The 19355-nt window shown below is 41.8% G+C and overlaps 2 protein-coding genes across 3 annotated transcripts in view; one reads left to right on the top strand and one right to left on the bottom strand.

The window, feature by feature from the left end:
* The window catches only part of GTF2H1 (general transcription factor IIH subunit 1), a 29803-nt gene extending 23004 nt beyond the window's left edge, over positions 1–6799 (bottom strand). The window contains exon 1 of the mRNA XM_005699541.3: positions 6629–6799. The gene's annotated coding sequence lies outside the window, so the exon portion shown is untranslated. The remainder of the gene's footprint in view (positions 1–6628) is intronic.
* Positions 6793–19355, top strand: part of HPS5 (HPS5, biogenesis of lysosomal organelles complex 2 subunit 2) — a 44847-nt gene continuing 32284 nt past the window's right edge. The window contains exons 1-5 of one of the 2 annotated variants that reach the window (XM_005699540.3): positions 6793–7226; positions 16028–16191; positions 17864–17974; positions 18143–18207; positions 18662–18854. In XM_005699540.3, the coding sequence (XP_005699597.2) occupies positions 16084–16191; positions 17864–17974; positions 18143–18207; positions 18662–18854 (477 nt within the window). In that variant the 5' untranslated portion in view covers positions 6793–7226; positions 16028–16083. The remainder of the gene's footprint in view (positions 7227–16027; positions 16192–17863; positions 17975–18142; positions 18208–18661; positions 18855–19355) is intronic. The other variant, XM_018043000.1, reaches the window with a different exon arrangement.

Raw genomic sequence — 19355 nt, forward strand, 5'->3', positions numbered from 1 at the left:
ACACGACTGGGGTGACTTAGCAGCAGCAGCAGCAGCAGCATGTGGTTTATAACCTATTCTTGGAATTGTAGAACTTTAGAATTATACTGCTGGATAATTCAGTTCAAATTGTTCCAACTGAAAAAACCAAGAGCTACAGGGTTTGTACAGCCTTCCTAAAACCACTCCCAGATCTAAAAACTTGGTCTAAGTTTCCTTCTGTGTGCTTAAAAATAAAACTGAAATAATTTAACACTTAATACTTCAGATGCTATTTCCCACATCTTTTAACAATCAAATGTCTTCAACTGTTAGTTTCATTTGTATATGGCTAATCTGTTACCTAGGAAACGTTTGCCTGGAGATTCCCTCAACTTCTCCCCAATTCTGGGATTCTGAACCACCCAACCCAAAGCCTAGCGCCTTGAGTGTGGCTATCTAGAATGAGTCTGGGTTCAGCAGGCAGGATGCCACAACTGATGAAGTCTGCCATGGGCTGGGATGGGGAAACTGGTAGCACAAAGGGCATATATGCCATTTCTGGTGAAGTTATGACTTTAGTTTTCATTCTCAAAGCAGTGACTTAAAATATAGCTTAAAAAGATTTACTTGTTCAGGTATGAGTTATAATTTCAGACAAATTAACATACACAGGTGTCATAAGAATTAAATCTGAGCAAACAAGTGAAGCTTTATTATAATATTTCTTACTCACTGAGGCAGTGATTTAAATATAAAAAACACAAGTTAAAAAAAGACTAAACTTTTAATTACTCTGAAGTTTACTACCTGAATTTTGATTAGCCAGATCTTCCCTTTTGTAAGTTTCCTTACAGGTTACTCCATCCCCAAGTGGAAAAGAGTCAGTGTGAACTTGACTATTTATTCAATAGTTCTGTACTGAGCCAAGGAGTCTAAGGATTATGACAAATGTCTGCCGGTTGCAATTTCTGCTTTCAGAAAGCTTCCAGTCTAGCGAGCAAGACAGGTGTGTGAATCCATATAAATTAGAATGTGTAAAGTTCAGGGAGATTAAAAAAACATTCTGATTTATGACTCAGGCACTTAACTTCTTCACACAAGAGGCTTTGTCATAGATACCTTAGGGCAACTAAGAAATATGCAGTTATAATTAAGAAAACAACAAAATGCATAGTTCTTAGGTGTTCTGTTTGACGCATTTTGACAACTGTTTATGCCCATGTACCATTACCCAAAACTAGAGAGAGAACATTTCCATCGCCCTACCAAGTTTTCTCGCATCCCTTTCTAGTCTACTCTCTTCCTCCCACCCTCCAGCAACTGTTCTGATTCCTATCACCACAGGCTAGTTTTTGTCTGTTCCAGGATTTCATTGGAAATGGAATCATGCAGCACGTATGCTTTCATTTTTGGCTTTTTGAAATCCACCGTATTACATGAATCAGTAGTTTCGTTTTTTTTTAATGTATGTTATTCATGAATTGGGTCTTAAATGAGGGTTTTGACAGAGAAAAGAGAATAAGCATTGTTATCAAAAGCAATGGCTTGGGGCAAAGGTTTGGAACTCAAGGATTGGGGCTAGGGATGGTTACTAGTTTGCTCTGGATGTAGCACAAAATTCATAATGGGGATCAGTGGGATATGAAATTGAAGAGTTAAGATGGAGGCAGACAATGGAAAATACTCCACTGTGTGGTTGACAATAGAAAACTTCTGAAAGATTAAAATAGGGGACCAATTTGTATTTTAGGAAATTAATCTAAGACAATATGAGAGAGACTGAAGAGAGGGACCAGAAGGGTCTGAAGCAGGCGGCGGGCGGTGAGAACGGAGAGGAAGAGACAAGGAGAAGTACTGAGAAGCAGAATTAATAGATGTTGTGCTGAAGATGTCAGAGCTGCTTACTCACACCCCACTTCTAAGTGTTGCTGACAGGAGTACAGTGATGCCATTTACTGAAACAGAAGAAAAAACAAGTTTGTAAGTGAAGACAAACAATTCAGCTCTGAAAATGAGTCTGAGGTGCTGCTAAGTCATGCAGGTAAAGATAGTCTGTATTATGCAGGCATTTATAAATGCTGGGACTGAGTTTCATTAAGTCCAGTAACAAAAAAGGATTTTAAAAAATGCCCCAAGTTAATCATCTTGTTTACTTGTGATTGAAAACATTTTCCCATGTTATTTACAACCTCCAGCTTTAATATACATCATATATGATAAAGGATCAAAATTCTTAATGCCATGTTTTAACTGATTTACTTGATGTCCTCCTGAAATTTTGATTACTGTTGCTTAAAAAGTTTGAAAAACCATGGTTTTAAATAAGTGTTTTTTTATTTTTTCCCTTTTTTGGTTGTGCTGCGGTGTGTGGGATTTACGTTCCCTGACCAGGGATCGAACCTCGGCCATCAGCAGTGAAAGCACACTGTCTTAACCACTGGACTGCCAGGGTAGTCCCTAAAGGACTATTTAATAACATTAAAAAAAATTCCGTTAGGTGCTCAAAACGAGCAAAAAACCCTAGTTTGATTATATACACTTAAATTAAAAAAAAACCTATCTAAAATTTATTGAATGCTTGTAATACATGCCAGCAATTGGGCTAAATTCTTTATTATCTCATTGAGTCCCCAGTTAACAATCCTGAGGTAGGTTCTATTATTAGTTCCATCCTGCAGATAAAGGAAACTGGGTCTAAGAAATCCAGAAGCTTTCCCAAAGCATCAAGAAGTAGAACTGGGTTTGAATCTGGGTCAGTCTGACCTTGGAGTTCCATTACGCTACTCTGCAAATATATGTGACAGGAGAGACATATACCCAATTGAATAGTGGTTACCTATGGTGACAGGACTACAGATGATTTCAATGTTCTTTTTGTTTTCTTGACTATCTACAACAAACACTGTATTTTGTAATGAGAAAAAGTTATTAAAAATGTCTTTCCAGGGACTTCCCTGGTGGTCCAGTGGTTAAGACCCTGGGTTCCCAAGGCAGGGGGCCAGGATTTGATCCCTGTTCAGGGAACTAGATCCCACAAGCCGCAACTAAGACCCAGTGCAGTCAAATAACTAAATACCTAAAAAAAAAAAAAAAAAAAAGTCTTTCCAAGAGTTGATGATCTATCAAACTATATCTATAAGGCAACATGGGAAAATGTTACAGGTGGTTAGTGTGGGTAAGAATGAAAACAACTGTTATTTTCAAGTTTTGTAATATGCATATTGTTTTTATTTAGTATTAAAATTTTAACTTAATTTTATAACATCTATGGAAACATTAAATATTTTTACATTAATATTGTAGCATAAATTATTGCAAAAATTTTAAAAACTTATCTATACTTTGTAAAATTAAACTGCATACCACAGGAACCATGTTTTAGGAAACATGAATTAAAATCTGAGAAAGACAGGTAGGGAGGGTGTGTGGAGGGGGATAAGCAAATAATGACAGGATAATTTCAAGTATGTCCATGTATGGAGGAAAAGCAAGGACAGCTGGTAGAGAAAGTCCCCAATTAACTGGGCTTACAGGCACAAATAAAAGTATTAGCTTTGGAAAAGAACAGGAAAACTTTTCTGAGATGGGACGGTAAGGAAGAAAGATGAATGAAGACAGAGGAACCATAGAGCGGAGGATAAATTAGATTAATAGAACTATTAGTTGGCTACTTTAAATCAATTTGGAAAAACAAAAGGTAAAGCCATTCATATTAAAATTCATTTAGAGGAAGCTTTAAAAATGAAGACAAGTTACTGAACACTGGGAATAACTAGCTGACTGTCTTACAGATAACTTGCTTGGCAAATTTCCCTGCTCATCTGCAGCACCTCTGTTAACTACAGAAGGACCAGTTTTAGGAAGTTTAACAGAACCAGTGGTACTATCCTGCAATGGCATCTAAGATTTCTAGATTTTTCTTGAAGGGGGCTCCTTGGGGAAGCAAAAAGTTCTTTCTAGTAGAACTCTGTAAGAGCCACAGAATATTTTGTTTAGGAAAAATACTGATGCGGTTACATTTAAATAAAGCGGCTTGATGAAGATCTAGCTTTACTTAAAAGATTACTTTATGAAATAATCTGCCACAAGACTTCTTTAAATAGCAAAATCCTCCAGCAAAGGCATTAATTCACTTGCAGTTAAATATTTACTTGCACTGAGCCTTGACACAGTCTCCTCCCTTTCCATCAACTTGCTTGTACTCATTTTTTGGTCTCCTCCAAGTTTCAAAGTCACCAGGCAAGGTTTCCTGTTCTTCTCTTTACAGCACTTATCACTACTGTAATTAATTTTTAAAGTAACTCTTTAACGTATGTCTCCTGGCAAGACTGCAAGCTTCACAAAGTAGGGCAGAGGCTGCATATGTTGTTCATGGCAATACAGAGCCCAGCAGCATATTTAAGCCCGAGGACCTGTGACATCTATGCAAGATCTCTGCTGTTAAAAGAATACAATCTTGGTTAAGAAACAAGAAACCTTTGTACATACATTCTGGACTAAACTTCAGGAACTTAATTCACAGATCACAGTACCATTCCTCACAGATTCCAATAACTGGCTTATAAGTAAACAGGGATAAGAATAATTTGAAACTATTTGGCAGAAATCTTTAACTTTCCATTTCCTACATCCTGTATCTCTGCATTTCCATTCCCTTTCCAACGTGAGAGATAAATGGTGCAGGAAAACAAAACAGAAGACACATGAAATAAATTCCGTATCACTCTCTAAAACGAGGATTATTATTAGAGAAAGCGCTTCTGTGTCTGCCAGCATACAAAATGGAGATCTGGAATGCTGCTTGCTGTCAGGCAATCCTAAAAAATGTTAACAATTCAGCACTACAGGGAATAAAACCTTGGAAGTATGTACAGAGTGACCAAAATGTACTGTTATAAGGATCGTCACATATGTAAGGAGGGCATTAAATGGATAAACTGAGGTAGCAATTTTAAGACCAAGCACTTTTTCATTTTACAGCAGTGCAGGGAAAGGAAGGAGGAGGAAATGCCACAGAGATGCAAGACAGAAGGAAGTGAAGGCTTGTATTCACTGATAAAATTCTGCACGCCAACAGCAGGATACCAACAGTGAGAGGAGAGCAATCAGCTGGTAATCAAAGTGCAGAAAGGAGGAAAGAACTAAAGACACTTCCAGTAGCAGTATCCATGAAGTAGAAACAGTGGGCAAAATGCTTGGAAAGCTCAAGGTACACCTGACAACTTCTGACCGTGAGGGGAAAACCAGCAGCACAGAAAAGCAGGGCTAAAAGATGTACAGACAGACCATCAGGAAGAAGATGTAAGCCTTTAGAGCAGGAGATATAGGAAGCAGCCACAACTGACTGAAGCTGATCGTCTGGTGCACGGTTTTTAACCGATTCCTCTCTTTGCATCAACCTTCCTGGTATTTTTAAACAGCTCTCTCTGCATTTGTGTGATTTTTTTTTTCCACATAAGCACTACCATATCTATTTATTATTAGTATCACCCAGAACAGACTCAAATCTTTCAATCTGCTGCACTGCTAAGTGTTGGCTGAGTGAGAGTAGCAGAACAGGTTTAATGGCTCCAAATTACCTCTCCCTTTTTTCCAAACCAGGGATTTTGGTCAGCTAAAAGGCACAAAGTTCCTTCTAGAGCCTAGTCCTTTTGTATGCCAAAACCCTGATACTAGAGGTTACCCTCCCCTCTGCTGTGACCTCTTCATTTCATTTTTCTACCTTTGATTTTTCAAAATCTACCTTAGGGTTGGCAACCTTGCTTTAGTTACCAAAGTCGAGTTCAGTGATTTTCAAACTGTGTCCCAAGAGGGGAGGCTGAGTGGTTAGGACGGGTGCTCCCAAATGCAATTCCACCATGGCATGCTGCTTTATATGTCTGGGGTTTCTGGTAAGAATTCACTAGGAAAAATTGTTCCACTTCCTTATGGAGTCAGTACTTACTGCAAAGTATACTTTAAACCACACAGTTTCGGTATGTTTTTAAAACTGGGTCTGTTAATGGGTAAAAGGTTAAGTTTTTATCTCTTTCCTCCCGTCACACCTCCCCCCCGCCGCCTTTTTATAGACCCTAAAACAGGCGTTTAAGAGTCAACCGAAAACACTTCCTTACATAATTTAGCCTTTGAGAATTTCTAAAATAATTATATATTTCCATGCGTTGGTGCTTAAACATGATCAAGTCGGGCAAAGATCAAAACTTGGTGTGTGTGGCGGAGGTGGGGTGAACTGGCACACGTGTTAAGGTCGTTTTAAGAGGGACAGGATTGACAAGCGAAGCAAAAGGTGTGTGGAACTAAGATGAAAGCTTTTCCCTTACAGAAACCGAAAGACACAATAGCACGTTTTCTAACGGGAAGAGCTCCTCAGCCAGAGAGAGGCCTCCACGTCCTTCACCCTCATGAGCCAAGTCTCATCCCAGCTTCGGGTACATCTTTGAGTCCCTGCTTTCAGTGGAGGAGTTGGCTTCCTATAGACAAGCAGATTAGGGGTCGCCTCTTCCTCTCTTCAGAAAAATAAACGGCTAACCGAGACAACAGAATTGGGAACTGCAGCAACGGCGACAGAGATACAGGAAAAAGGGGCAGATTCCGTGCCGTCCTGCGGCCCCCAGGCCTGTCAGCTCATCACCCACCCGTCCACCCCCATTTTTCGGTCTAAACTTACCAGGTGGGAGACGGCCCTGGGCAGGGACTAAGTTACTGCGCTGTGTCGAGTCGAGTTCCGCTGGGCTTCTTAGAGACGCTGCGGGAAAGAGGCTGAAACCCAGTAGCCGCCGCCGCCGCCACCGCCTCTGTTACCAGGGGGTCTCGCCTCCATCGCTGGCTGCGAGAACTCGGAGGGCACGTGACCGGAAGTACGAAGGCGGGCCTGAGGAGCACGTGACCCCAGAGCACGGCCGCCATGACACCTTCCGCTAGTTCCCTCCCTCCTCCGCCGGTGCCCGCCTGTTTCATTTCCTCTCGCCGGCTTTAAGCGGTGAAAGGTCCCAGGAACTTGGCTGTCTCACCCCTTTGGCCTAGAGCTCCTCCGGTCCCGTTCGGCGCTGCGTCTTCGGCCGGCAGCGGGCAGGCCGCAGAGAGCGTAATCGCGACCGCGGCCGAAGGGGGAGGGACCACGCGCAAGCAGGGCGTAACCCGTCACGTGACGAGGAAGTGCCGTTAACAGATTTGTCCCGGCGTCCCCGGCGCTCCGGGATGACGTAAGCCTGGGCGGGGAGGAGTAGGAGGGAAGACTGAAGCTCAGGTGCGGCTCTTAGCGCGCGGTGAGTGTGCGGGCGCCTAACCGGGAGAGAGGCTGTGACCCACAGAAAGTTGGGGGCTGCCGGCCTAGAGGTGGTGGAGAGGGGCTGAGACTTACAGGCTGTGAGCCTGGCTTTGAAAACTTGATTACCGCCTCTTCTTTCAAGAGATCTGAATGTAGTATTAAAGTTAACTGCTGTTAAGTTAGGAGTTCGCTAGGCAGGGAGCTTGTGGTCAGATGTCTGCAATGATGCGTGCAAGACATGTTGAGTGCATGAGTGAGTGAGTCGCCATTTCTTGGTCTAAGGTAGAGAGGAGTTCTCTATTACTTGAGTAGTAGTTGTTGAGTCACTCAGTCGTGTCCAACTTTGCGACCCCATGGGCTGCAACACGCCAGGCTTCGCTGTCCTCCACTGTGTCCCAGAATTAGCTCAAATTCATGTCCATTGAGTCGGTGATGCTATCCAACCTTCTTATCCTCTGTCTCCCCTTTTCCTGCCCTCAGTCTTTCCCAGGATCAGAGTCCTTTCCAAAGAGTCGGCTCTTTGCATCATGTGGCCAAAGTATTGGAGCTTCAGCTTCAGCATCACTCCTTCTAATGAATATTCAAGGTTGATTTCCTTTAGGATTGACTGGTTTGATCTGGCCGTCCAGTGGACTCTCAAGAGTGTTTTCCAGCACCACAGTTCGAAAGGCATCGATTCTTTGGCGTTCAGCCTTTTTTATAGAAAGATCCCATTATGAGGAAATCCCCAACTTCCCCTTTGCATAATATCTTTAATTTTTCTTCCTTTTCCTTCTCTCTCGTCTTTTCTTCCTTCCTCGCGTCTAGTGGGGAAAAGAGAACGCTGTGATTTGCAGTTGGGTGTTCGCACAGCAAACTGGTTCAGTAAAATGAGTACTAGGCCAAGAGAAAAACCTTTTTTTGATCCTACTGCTTTTTATGTTGCCATCAAGCAATAGGGGAAATGGAAAGGTAATTAGATTTGGACTCAAGATTAGTGGATTTTAGTCTCACCTCTGCTTATGAGCTCTGTGACCTTTAGTAAACCAGCTCTTCAAAAGGTTTTTTCATTGACTTTGGTAAGCATTTATGGCCACCCTCTGTTTGCTTAGTGTTTTGCTAGGCTAACTGTGACAGAAGTAATAGTTAAACTCAGTTTTGTGGAGAGACCGGTTTTTCTTATCTGGAGGAAGATTCCAGAAACAGCATATATTAAACCATGGATGCATAGAAGGTTTATATAGAATGAAAGATTTGTACAGAGATTCTTGTTAAATATTTACTTAAAAGTCTTGAATGCATATATGTGTATGACTAAGTCATTTTGCTGTACACTTGAAACTAACACAGCATTGTAATTTAACTGTATGTACCTCAATAAAAAATCTTGTTCAGTAAAATTTCAAACACAGACAGACAGAATAGTACAATGAACCCTCATGTATACCTAACCAAACTTTAACAAGTATCAACATTCTACTGTTCTTGTTTGAACAGCTTAAAAATTTCAGGGTACTTTTTATATCCATTGTTAAATTTGATTAATAGCAGCTTTAAATTTGAGCTCAATTCTACTGTATCTAGGTACTAAGTTGTCTCCAACTCTTTCGTGACTCCATGGATTACAGCTCCCGTTGTCTCCAACTCTTTCGTGACTCCATGGATTACAGCTCCCCAAGCGCTTCTATTTGTGGGATTTCCCAGGCAAGAATGTTGGAGTGGGTTGCCGTTTCCTTCTCCAGGAGATCTTCCCAACCCAAGGATCGAATCTGTGTCTCCTGCATTGGCAGGCGTATTCTTTACCACTAAGGCACCAGGGAAGCCCAGGTACTAGCTAGGAAGATTATATTAATTTTGTTTGAAAATTTCTTTGGGTGTTAGCTTCTTTCTCTGTTGAATCAGAAGTGTGACATGGCTACTTTAAAAACATACCTGGAAAAAAACACAAAAAAACTGCCTCTGATACTGATTTAGGACATAATATAGAAACTTAGTGTCCAGGTCAAGGAAGTTAGTGTTTCTACTCTGTTCTGGTTATTAAGCTACTGAAGAGTTTTATGTTCACTTCTGGACAGGACATGTTCAGGCAAACTAAAGGCCCTGTGTGGAAAGCTTATCAGAACTGAGAGGAATTTGGAAATTGTCAGGTCAGCAAGAGTGAAGAACTGGTGGTGGTAAATTTTTAGAAGACCTCATGACATTTTTCAAATACTGAAGGACTGTTTTGTAAGGCGTAAACATTTCCTTGAGCTTCCCAGGTGGCACTGTTGGTAAAGAACCCGCCTATCAAAATGCAGGAGACGCAGGTTTGATCCCTGGGTAAGGAAGATCCCCTGGAGGAGGGCATGCAACACACTCCAGTACTCTTGTCTGGAGAATCCCATGGACAGAAGAGCCTGGCCGGCTACAGTACATAGGGTTGCAATAAGTAAGACACGACTGAGGTGACTTAGCATGCACGCAGACATTTTCTTAAACTGTAGAAGCCACAGTTGGGAATAAAAGTTCCAAGTCATCAGGTTTCAGCCCAGTAGTAAAGAAGTACCTTATAATGTGTGAGCTGTGGAGGAGTGGACTGTGCAGCTTCATGAGAAGGAGCACTTCCTTTCCCTTTCTGAAAATGTTCAGGGATCCAGAACCTTAATTCAGATTAATTTTTGAATTATGTGGATGTGTGCAACGAGTTATCTATGAGTCTTCCACTTTGAGAATTATGAGAAGTGGGACTTATTCTGGACCTGAAAGCCTGGGAAGATTTTGGTAAGTAGGTCTGGGAGGTAAGGAGTCTTCAGAGATAGTAAGCGCAGTTCAGTTCAGTTCAGTCGCTCAGTCGTGTCTGACTCTGCGATCCCATGAATCACAGCACGCCAGGCCTCCCTGTCCATCACCAACTCCCGGAGTCCACTCAGACTCATGTTAGTTGAGTCAGTGATGCCATCCAGCCATCTCATCCTCTGTTGTCCCCTTCTCCTCCTGCCCCCAATCCCTCCCAGCATCAGAGTCTTTTCCAGTGAGTCAATTCTTCGCATGAGGTGGCCAAAGTACTGGAGTTTCAGCTTCAGCATCATTCCCTCCGAAGAAATCCCAGGGCTAATCTCCTTCAGAATGGACTGGTTGAATCTCCTTGCAGTCCAAGGGACTCTCGAGAGTTCAAAAGCATCAATTCTTCGGCGCTCAGCTTTCTTCACAGTCCAACTCTCACATCCATACATGACTACTGGAAAAACCATAGCCTTGACTTAGATGGACCTTTGTTGGCAAAGTAATGTCTCTGCTTTTCAATATGCTATCTAGGTTGCTCGTAACTTTTCTTCCAAGGAGTAAGCACCTTTTAATTTCATGGCTGCACTCACCATCTGCAGTGATTTTGGAGCCCCTCAAAATAAAGTCTGATGCTGTTTCCACTGTTTCCCCATCTGTTTCCCATGAAGTGATGGGACCAGATGCCATGATCTTCATTTTCTGAATGTTGAGCTTTAAGCCAACTTTTTCACTCTCCACTTTCACTTTCATCAAGAGGCTTTTTAGTTCCTCTTCACTTTCTGCCATAAGGGCGTGTCATCTGCATATCTGAGGTTATTGATATTTCTCCCAGCAATCTTGATTCCAGCTTGTGCTTCTTCCAGCCCAGCGTTTTTCATGATGTACTCTGCATATAAGTTAAATAAAGCAGGGTGACAATATACAGCCTTGACATACTCCTTTTCCTATTTGGAACCAGTCTGTTGTTCCATGTCCAGTTCTAACTGTTGCTTCCTGACCTGCATATAGGTTTCTCAAGAGGCAGGTCAGGTGGTCTGAGATTCCTGTCTCTTTCAGAATTTTCCACAGTTGATTGTGATCCACACAGTCAAAGGCTTTGGCATAGTCAATAAAGCAGAAATAGATGTTTTTCTGGAACTCTCTTGCTTCTTCGATGATCCAGCAGATGTTGGCAATTTGATCTCTGGTTCCTCTGCCTTTTCTAAAACCAGCCTGGACATCTGGAATTTCACGGTTCACATACTGCTGAAACCTGGCTTGGAGAATTTTGAGCATCACTTTACTAGCGTGTTGGAGAAGCTGTATACTGTCAACAAAAACAAGACCAGGAACTGACTGTGGCTCAGATCATGAACTCCTTATTGCCAAATTCAGACTTAAATTGAAGAAAGTAGGGAAAACCACTAGACCATTCAGGTATGACCTAAGTCAAATCCCTTGTGATTATACAGTGGAAATGAGAAATAGATTAAGGGACTAGATCTGATAGATAGAGTGCCTGATGAACTATGGAATGAGGTTCGTGACATTGTACAGGAGACAGGGTCAAGACCATCCCCATGGAAAAGAAATGCAAAAAAGCAAAATGGCTTTCTGAGGAGGCCTTACAAATAGCTGTGAAAAAAGAAGCAAAGAGAAAAGGAGAAAAGGAAAGATATAAGCATCTGAATTCAGAGTTCAAAGAATAGCAAGGAGAGATAAGAAAGCCTTTCTCAGCTATCAGTGCAAAGAAATAGAAGAAAACAACAGAATGGGAAAGACTAGAGATCTCTTCAAGAATATCAGAGATACCAAGGGAACATTTCATGCAAAGATGGGCTCGATAAAGGACAGAAATGGTATGGACCTAACAGAAGCAGAAGATATTAAGAAGAGGTGGCAAGAATACACAGAAGAACTATACAAAAAAGATCTTCACGACCAAGATAATCACGATGGTGTGATCACTCATCTAGAGCCAGACATCCTGGAATGTGAAGTCAAGTGGGCCTTAGAAAGCATCACTACAAACAAAGCTAGTGGAGATGATGGAATTCCAGTTGAGCTGTTTCAAATCCCAAAAGATGATGCTGTGAAAGTGCTGCACTCAATATGCCAGCAAATTTGGAAAACTCTGCAGTGGCCACGGACTGGAAAAGGTCAGTTTTCATTCCAATCCCAAAGAAAGGCAGTGCCAAAGTAAGCGCAAGGGAAGGTATAGATTTGGAATGGTGTAACACTGTCACCCGGAGAAGGCAATGGCACCCAACTCCAGTACTCTTGCCTGGAAAATCCATGGACAGAGGAGCCTGGTAGGCTGCAGTCCATGGGGTCGCTAAGAGTCGGACACAACTGAGCGACTTTACTTTCACTTTTCACTTTCATGCATTGGAGAAGGAAATGGCAACCCACTCCAGTGTTCTTGCCTGGAGAATCCCAGGGACGGGGGAGCCTGGTGGGCTGCCGTCTATGGGGTCGCAGAGTCGGACATGACTGAAGTGACTTAGCAGCAGCAGCAGCAACACTATCACTGGGCTTCCCTGATAGCTCAAGATGGCAAAGAATCTGTGTGCAATGCAGGAGACTGAGTTTGATCCCTGGGTTGGGAAGATCTCCAAAAGAAGGGAACAGCTACTCACTCCAGTATTCTGGTTTGGAAAATTCCATGGACAGAGGAGCCTGGCGGGCTACAGTCCACAGGGTCTCAAACAGTCAGACACGACTGAGCAACTTTCACTTTCACTAACACTCAGCAACTTCTCTTGCGGACTGACATTGTATATGCTGTTCCCTTTTTGTTCTCATCTCTATTAAAGTCTTTTTCAGAGAAATAGAAACTAGGTTTTTTACCCGATTAGGTCATAATTTCCAGGTCATTCTCTCTTCACTGAGATCAATGCCAAATGGTCTATCCGGATCAGAATTTAAGTTTGCAGGTGGAAGAGATGGCCACTGTGGTCTTGATGTCATTCCTTTCTGTCTTCCTTAGGACCTTACACAGTGATTCATCTTCTTTTTCTTGTATCTTCAGTCCCTATCATTCTAAATTCTGTTTGAGTCTCCCCTGCTCATAAGGTCAAGAGAGGTTTTCTCCTTTTCCGCAAGATGTCTTGAGAAACTAAAAGACTTTATCTTTAGTTTCTCACTTCTAACCACTTTTCTCAAGTCTTTGGTTTCTAGTGTCTGCCCACAGCACTTTACAGAAATTATGTTGTCTACCAGTACTAAATCCTTGAATGTCTTTCTGTTGCTTACCAAATTATAATTTGTTCAGGTTCGTTGGTTTGAGATTTATAGTGCTTTGAAACTTGTACCTGAATTAAAATCCAGGTTTATCTTTTTTTATTCCGTTGCTTGTATCCTGTGTTTCAGCCAAAGACTTATATTCTCCAAATATATCCTCTGACTTGCCAGTGCAGGAGATGCAGATTTGATCCCTGAGTTGGGAAGATCCCCTGGAGAAGGAAATGGCAACACACTCCAGTATTGCCTGGGAAATCCCATGGACGGAGGAGCCTGGTGGGCTGCAGTCCATGGGTCGCAAAGACTAAGACACAACTGAGTGACTGAACAACAGTAAATACTTGGCTTCTTGCTGCCTCGTTACCCTTTCCATTTCCTCAGATCTAGTGCTGCTTCCCTTAGAAAGGTTTCTGTGGTTACTTTTAACTCAGTGTGATCTCTCTGTCCTCTGTGTTCCGATGTATTACTTTGCTTTTGTTCCCCTTATGAGGTGTGTGTGTGTGTGTATGAGGTGTGTGTGTGTGTATGAGGTGTGTGTGTGTGTATGAGGTGTGTGTGTGTGTGTGTGTATGTATGAGGGGGGTGTGTGTGTGTGTGATTTGTCTTTCCTCCTTAGTTGGTTATAAAGTGCTTTCTGGAATTATTTTGTCTTGTTAGCACCACTGTGCCTCATATTTTACTAGAAGCTTTTGATTTGGAGAAAAACACACCAGAATTATGAGTTTACATTTTACTCAGGGGCTTGCTGAGGACTTTAGCCTGGGCGATAGCTACTCAGTTAGCTCTGAGGAAACTGCTCTGAAGAGGTAGGAGAGAAGACAGTTCACATGTGAATTTTAGCTAGGAAATAAGTGCAGGCAAGCCTATATCTTGGTAAAAGACTACTGCTAATCATAAAGAACAGATTTTAGTGCTTTTTTATGTATGGGGATATATAAAATTCTGAGGTGATTAAAATTCTTCCTGGGATATACATCTAACTATCTGAGGGGCCTGTTGTCGGCAGCAGCGGGCCTCATCCTGTTGACTTAATTTCCTCTCAGAGTGCCGGGGTGGTCAGCAACTGCAGCGGGTTGGGACTTAACCCTTGTAGAACTGGATGGTGAGCAGAGCTGTTTGTCTGGTGATCCTGATTTTTCTGTGTCGGTAATACTTAATAATGTGAATGGGTGAAAGAATGAGAGAAGATTTTTAAATAATATTTTGAGTATAGGAGAACTCCTAAAGATTTTTTTTTTCCAGAACACCATTCTTGCACAGATCAAGCTGTATTAAAAACAGCATTAATAGCAGAAAATAAAACTATCTTATGTGTAAGCAGTAAAAAGTATTGTAAGCTTCGATATGTGTTTTGCCCCTGGAAAGTATACTTCATGAATGTTAGGACTTGTTTTGTCCTCTGTTGTATCTCTGGGATCTAAAAGGATGCCTGGCACATAGTTGGTGCTAAGTACATATTTGTTGAATAAATGAGTGAGTGAATACATGTGTTTTTGGGAAAAAAAACCACCAAAACCACAAGGTATAAATAATTAAAAGCAAGTATAAACAATTATTTCTGAAATTTTCCGTGGTATTTGCTTTTTGTTCTCAACTTGGTAGGTAACAAAAGATTGAGGAAAAGTTAAAATTAATGGGTAGAATTTTCATAAATTCTGTTTCTTTTTTTCTGGAAACTTGTATAATTTGACAGAAACATACACTTGGGTGTTGTTGAACAGGTAAGAATGCTTGTGTTAGTTTACAAAGTCTTCACTGGGTGCTTGGCATTTGCTCCCTTGTATTCTTTTGTTTAGTCACTAAGTTGTGTCTGACTTTTGCGATCCCAGGGATGTGAATTCTTACTCCTGTTTTTTCCTATCAGGTCTGATACTGAAGCTCTCATTCTCCTTGGTGTGCTAATTCTCGACACCTGACTTCCCACAGGCTGGAGGAAGCCATCCAGAAGCCCTTTCCTGTTAAGCACTGTTGAATTGTGGGCTCATAACCATTCAATGTAGTGAGAGACTTAAAGACAGATGCGTTACAGCTCAAAGAATTGCAGCTGGAGTTACTATTTTGCCGCAGAGGAGCTTGACAAAATTTTTCCTTATGTTCTGCAGTGTCTATTCTAGACTGTTAGATAAATAGAGTAGGACAGGATTATGGGGAACCTTGAGAGTCTGGATTTTTTCTCTGGGAGTTTTGGAGTCAAGGAATGATACAGGACAAGCTGACTGTCACATATAATGTCACTTCTGCATGTTTTCTTTCCACCTAGGTGCCAGGCACCTCCAGAGCAGGGAATCCTTGTCCCTTTCTCATGTGTCCTTGTTTTTTCCACTTGTTCCTGAGTCCAGGCTTGCTCTGCTCACCGCATGACAGGCCAGTAAATCGGAGACAGAAGTGTTGAGGCAAAGAATAACTTCATTTGAAAAGGCAGCTGACCGAGACAATGGCAGACTCGTGTCTCAAAATAACCATCTTATTGGGGTCTGGATACCAGATTGTTTTATAGGGGTGGGGAGGAAGGTGAGGAAGTAAAGTAAAAAGGCTATTAATCCTGCAAATATCTCCTGGAATGGCCAATGTCAGGGAGGAGAGTGTTAATTTCTCCCTTCCTGTAGCCATCCACAGGTGGAGCGGGTCCTGAAGAAAGGCATTTTGGTTTAAGATACAGGCAGAGGTGCAGGGTTCCTTGAGGCAGGCCATTATGTATGGATCGCAACAGCAATGGGGAGCAAAGGTTAAAAGGAACAGATCCAACATGGAGTCAGATTTTGTTCTTTGCTGTAACACCTGTTCATGTAATGCTTGCTGAAAGAGTGGTGAGCTTCTTAAATTATATTTCTGCAGGTTGTATTCAGGATCACTGTGCCTGTCCCTCAACGTAGTTTCATCTATCTGGGTAAATGACTTTTGTGCCAGTGATACCAGAGTCCTACAGCCATGTTCTTGCAGAATTTGAGTCTCTGGATCCATTACTTTCAGCCCTGAGGCTGGACTCTGCTCGTCTAAAGGTGATTTTCTTGATCCATGTATCAGTTTTATTTTCATATTCATAGTTTGGTTCGTTCTCTGTTACATGTGTACCCCCCCAAACATTTTTTATGTTTTATAGACTCCGGGGTGTTCTTACCTGTGCTGTAATACTTTGCATAGAAGCAGTATTTTCTTAGCACTTTCTTGATTTATTTTTCAAACAGTTGATTGAATCCTTCTTTCCCATCCTTAAAGATCATGATATTGATTACTGAATCCACCCCTCCCCCCAAATCTTACTGCCTTCTCTCAGAAAGTAATGTATTTGATTAAAAATAACGTAGTTTAAATGAGTATACCTCATTGCCTTTTGAACAATAAGAACCATTGCAGTTCTATGAAGTTCATTTCAAAACAACGAATTTGATGTACCCCCTCTGTTTAAGGGAACAGAGCTAAAAATTAGCATTACAAAATTAGCCAAAAATTAGTTCTGTGGGAAGGAGTATGTGCTTCTCTCTAACTCTTGAGTTCATTTGATAAACTTAGGAATGACATGGTAAAGAACAGTCTCATAACCAATTCCTCACCCCAGAGCACCCTTCTAGCCTCTGAGCAAAGGAACAGGAAGTGATAGGCAAAGTAGTATGAGCAACAATTATGAGGGTTGATAGCTGACATTCTTTTAGCTGCAAGTTACAGAAAATCTCAGTAATGGCTCAAGCAATAAAGGTGTTTATAACCTGGTTTGAGGTCGCTGTTTCTGGGTTTAGTGTGGTGGCCACTAATATTCCTTAGGACCGAGGCTCTCCTCTTTCCTGTTCTGCTAGCTTCTGTATATTGACCGTTGGTCACATTTGCAAGATAAGCAGGCTGGCTTCAAGTCTTGATTATCTCCAGTAGCAGCTCAAGTGAGATGGAGCTGCCTGAGACAAAGGCTTTCTTCCCCTTCAGATTCTACCGTTTATCTGAGAGGGCAGAGTTTTCCAGGATGCCCCCACAGGGTTTAGTCTCATTAGCTAGACTTGAGTCCCAGGGCTCCCCCTAGCTGCAAAAGAAACTGGGTAAGTGAAGATTTGGATTTTCCAGCTTCTATGGTAGAAAGAAACAAGGTTGAAGAGGATTGGGAATATGTTTGTTTGCCAGTCAGTAATTTTTACCAAGTGTACTGGGCACAGCATACCCACTGCTGCTTCTGGATAAGGAGCGGAAGGTGTGGGGAGATGTACTAGTACAGCGATATGTATTTGTGTCGTCTACAGTCTCACTGGCTCTCAGAGCTGTGGGTTTTCTGTGCTCATCATACAGACTAGAAAGGATTTACCTGAACAGATGGTTAAAGTGGTTGCTTTATCCCCTGGGTACTTGAGCTTCCATCATTGCGGTCAGCACTGGAATGACCTAGCTGAACTGCCCAGAAGATGAATCGGCTAGTAACTGGCTTCTGCCAAGGGGGAAATTACTCATTTATACAATTGAGCCTATTCAGCCATTTTGCGATTCAGTTAAAAAGTTAAAACCAAAATGTCCTTTCTTCTGTGTCTTTCACTACTCTAGAATAAGAGCTTGAGTCCCGTTGGATGCTATCTAACTGGGCAGTGGGTAGGCTGGTGGGGAGGAGCCTGACACAGGTTCTCAGTATCTTATTTCCAGTAGTGTGATTTGCTAAGTGACTGAGAGTCTCTCACTTGTCTGTTTCCATGTTTCTAGTGCACGAGCATAGCCGTGTCTCGAAAATGGTTGGCTTTGGGCAGTTCAGGAGGAGGACTCAACCTCATTCAGAAAGAAGGCTGGAAGCACAGGCTTTTTCTTTCTCACAGGGTAAGATTAAGGGTTGCCCTGTCATGTACCATCTGGAATATCTGTCATAAATGTGAGTTCTCCATTGTAAATATCATTTGGAATAAAAGAAGAAGGTAAAACTTGAGATTGAGCAGTAAATTACCCAGTTTTGAGGAGCTGCCTAATACTTTTCCTTCTGTGCTCTAGGAAGGTGCAGTTTCTCAGATCGCCTGCTGTGTACATGATGACGACTATGTTGCCGTGGCTACCAGGTGAGAGACTGTTCTGAAGCTACCTGATCTTTCCCAGATGCATCTGAGATTGAAAAATGTGGTTGTGTGTATATTAGGGTGACCAACCATCCTGGTGTGCCTGGGCCTCACCCTGTTTTAGCACTGAAAGTCCTGTGACCTGGGAAACCATTTAGACCCAAGCAAACCAAGATGGGCAGTTGGCAGTTGATAGGATTTGTGGAAAACACTAATATGAGGCAACATTTCTGAGACCTCACAGTAGAAAGGTAACATAATTTAGAACCTCAGAGTTCTCCATTTGTATTGGATTGGTGGACTAAAGCAAGGAGATTAATATCTTGACTTTCTACTTCCTCTTTTCTGAAGAATAAGAATATGCTTATATATTTAATATAAGTGATTCTGTGATGCAGTGAAATTGTACCTTTTTCACCACTGCCGAAAATTTGCTTCTGTGTCTCCATTCTTGCAGTCAAGGTCTTGTAGTTGTTTGGGAATTAAATCAAGAGCGTCGTGGGAAACCAGAACGAATTTATGTGTCTTCAGAACACAAAGGCCGAAAAGTTACAGCTCTCTGTTGGGATACAGCTATTCTTAGAGTATTTGTAGGTGATCATTTGGGAAAAGTTTCTGCCATCAAACTCAACACTTCTAAGCAAGCAAAGGTGAGAAACAGTTCAGTGCTTTGTGTAAGTGGGTGAATATATAAGGTATTGTCTCACAGAATTTCAATTAAAGAACACAGTTTGATCTGTATGTCTTTCAGGGTTATCTAGAGCCCAGACTATTAATTTTGAGAAAACTTGTTTGCACGTAGTATGTATGGTACCCTAGTTTATCTTGGTCGTGTTGCAGAATGGCTGTGAGCTAACTTTCATAATTTGCATGTTGTCTATCACATTACTCCATAATTCACCTGGATGGCCCACTTAAATAAAGCGTTCTTTAATAGTTGGCTGTCAAGAAAGAACAGATGCCTGTTTATTAGTTATGTGAATAAAATGGCAGACATGGAGGAATGGTACCAGTTGCCCAGGCTCCTAGTGTCCTGGTCCCCATTTTGAAGAAATTCTTGAGTGCAGGTATACTTTCTTTCAGAATGGAGGTAACTTGTGAATGGAATCTTAAAGGCACTCCCGGATTGGGCTTAGCAATGTGGGTCCTGA

The sequence above is a fragment of the Capra hircus genome, chromosome 29, assembly GCF_001704415.2.
Source record: "Capra hircus breed San Clemente chromosome 29, ASM170441v1, whole genome shotgun sequence".
In the NCBI taxonomy this organism is placed as follows: domain Eukaryota; kingdom Metazoa; phylum Chordata; class Mammalia; order Artiodactyla; family Bovidae; genus Capra; species Capra hircus.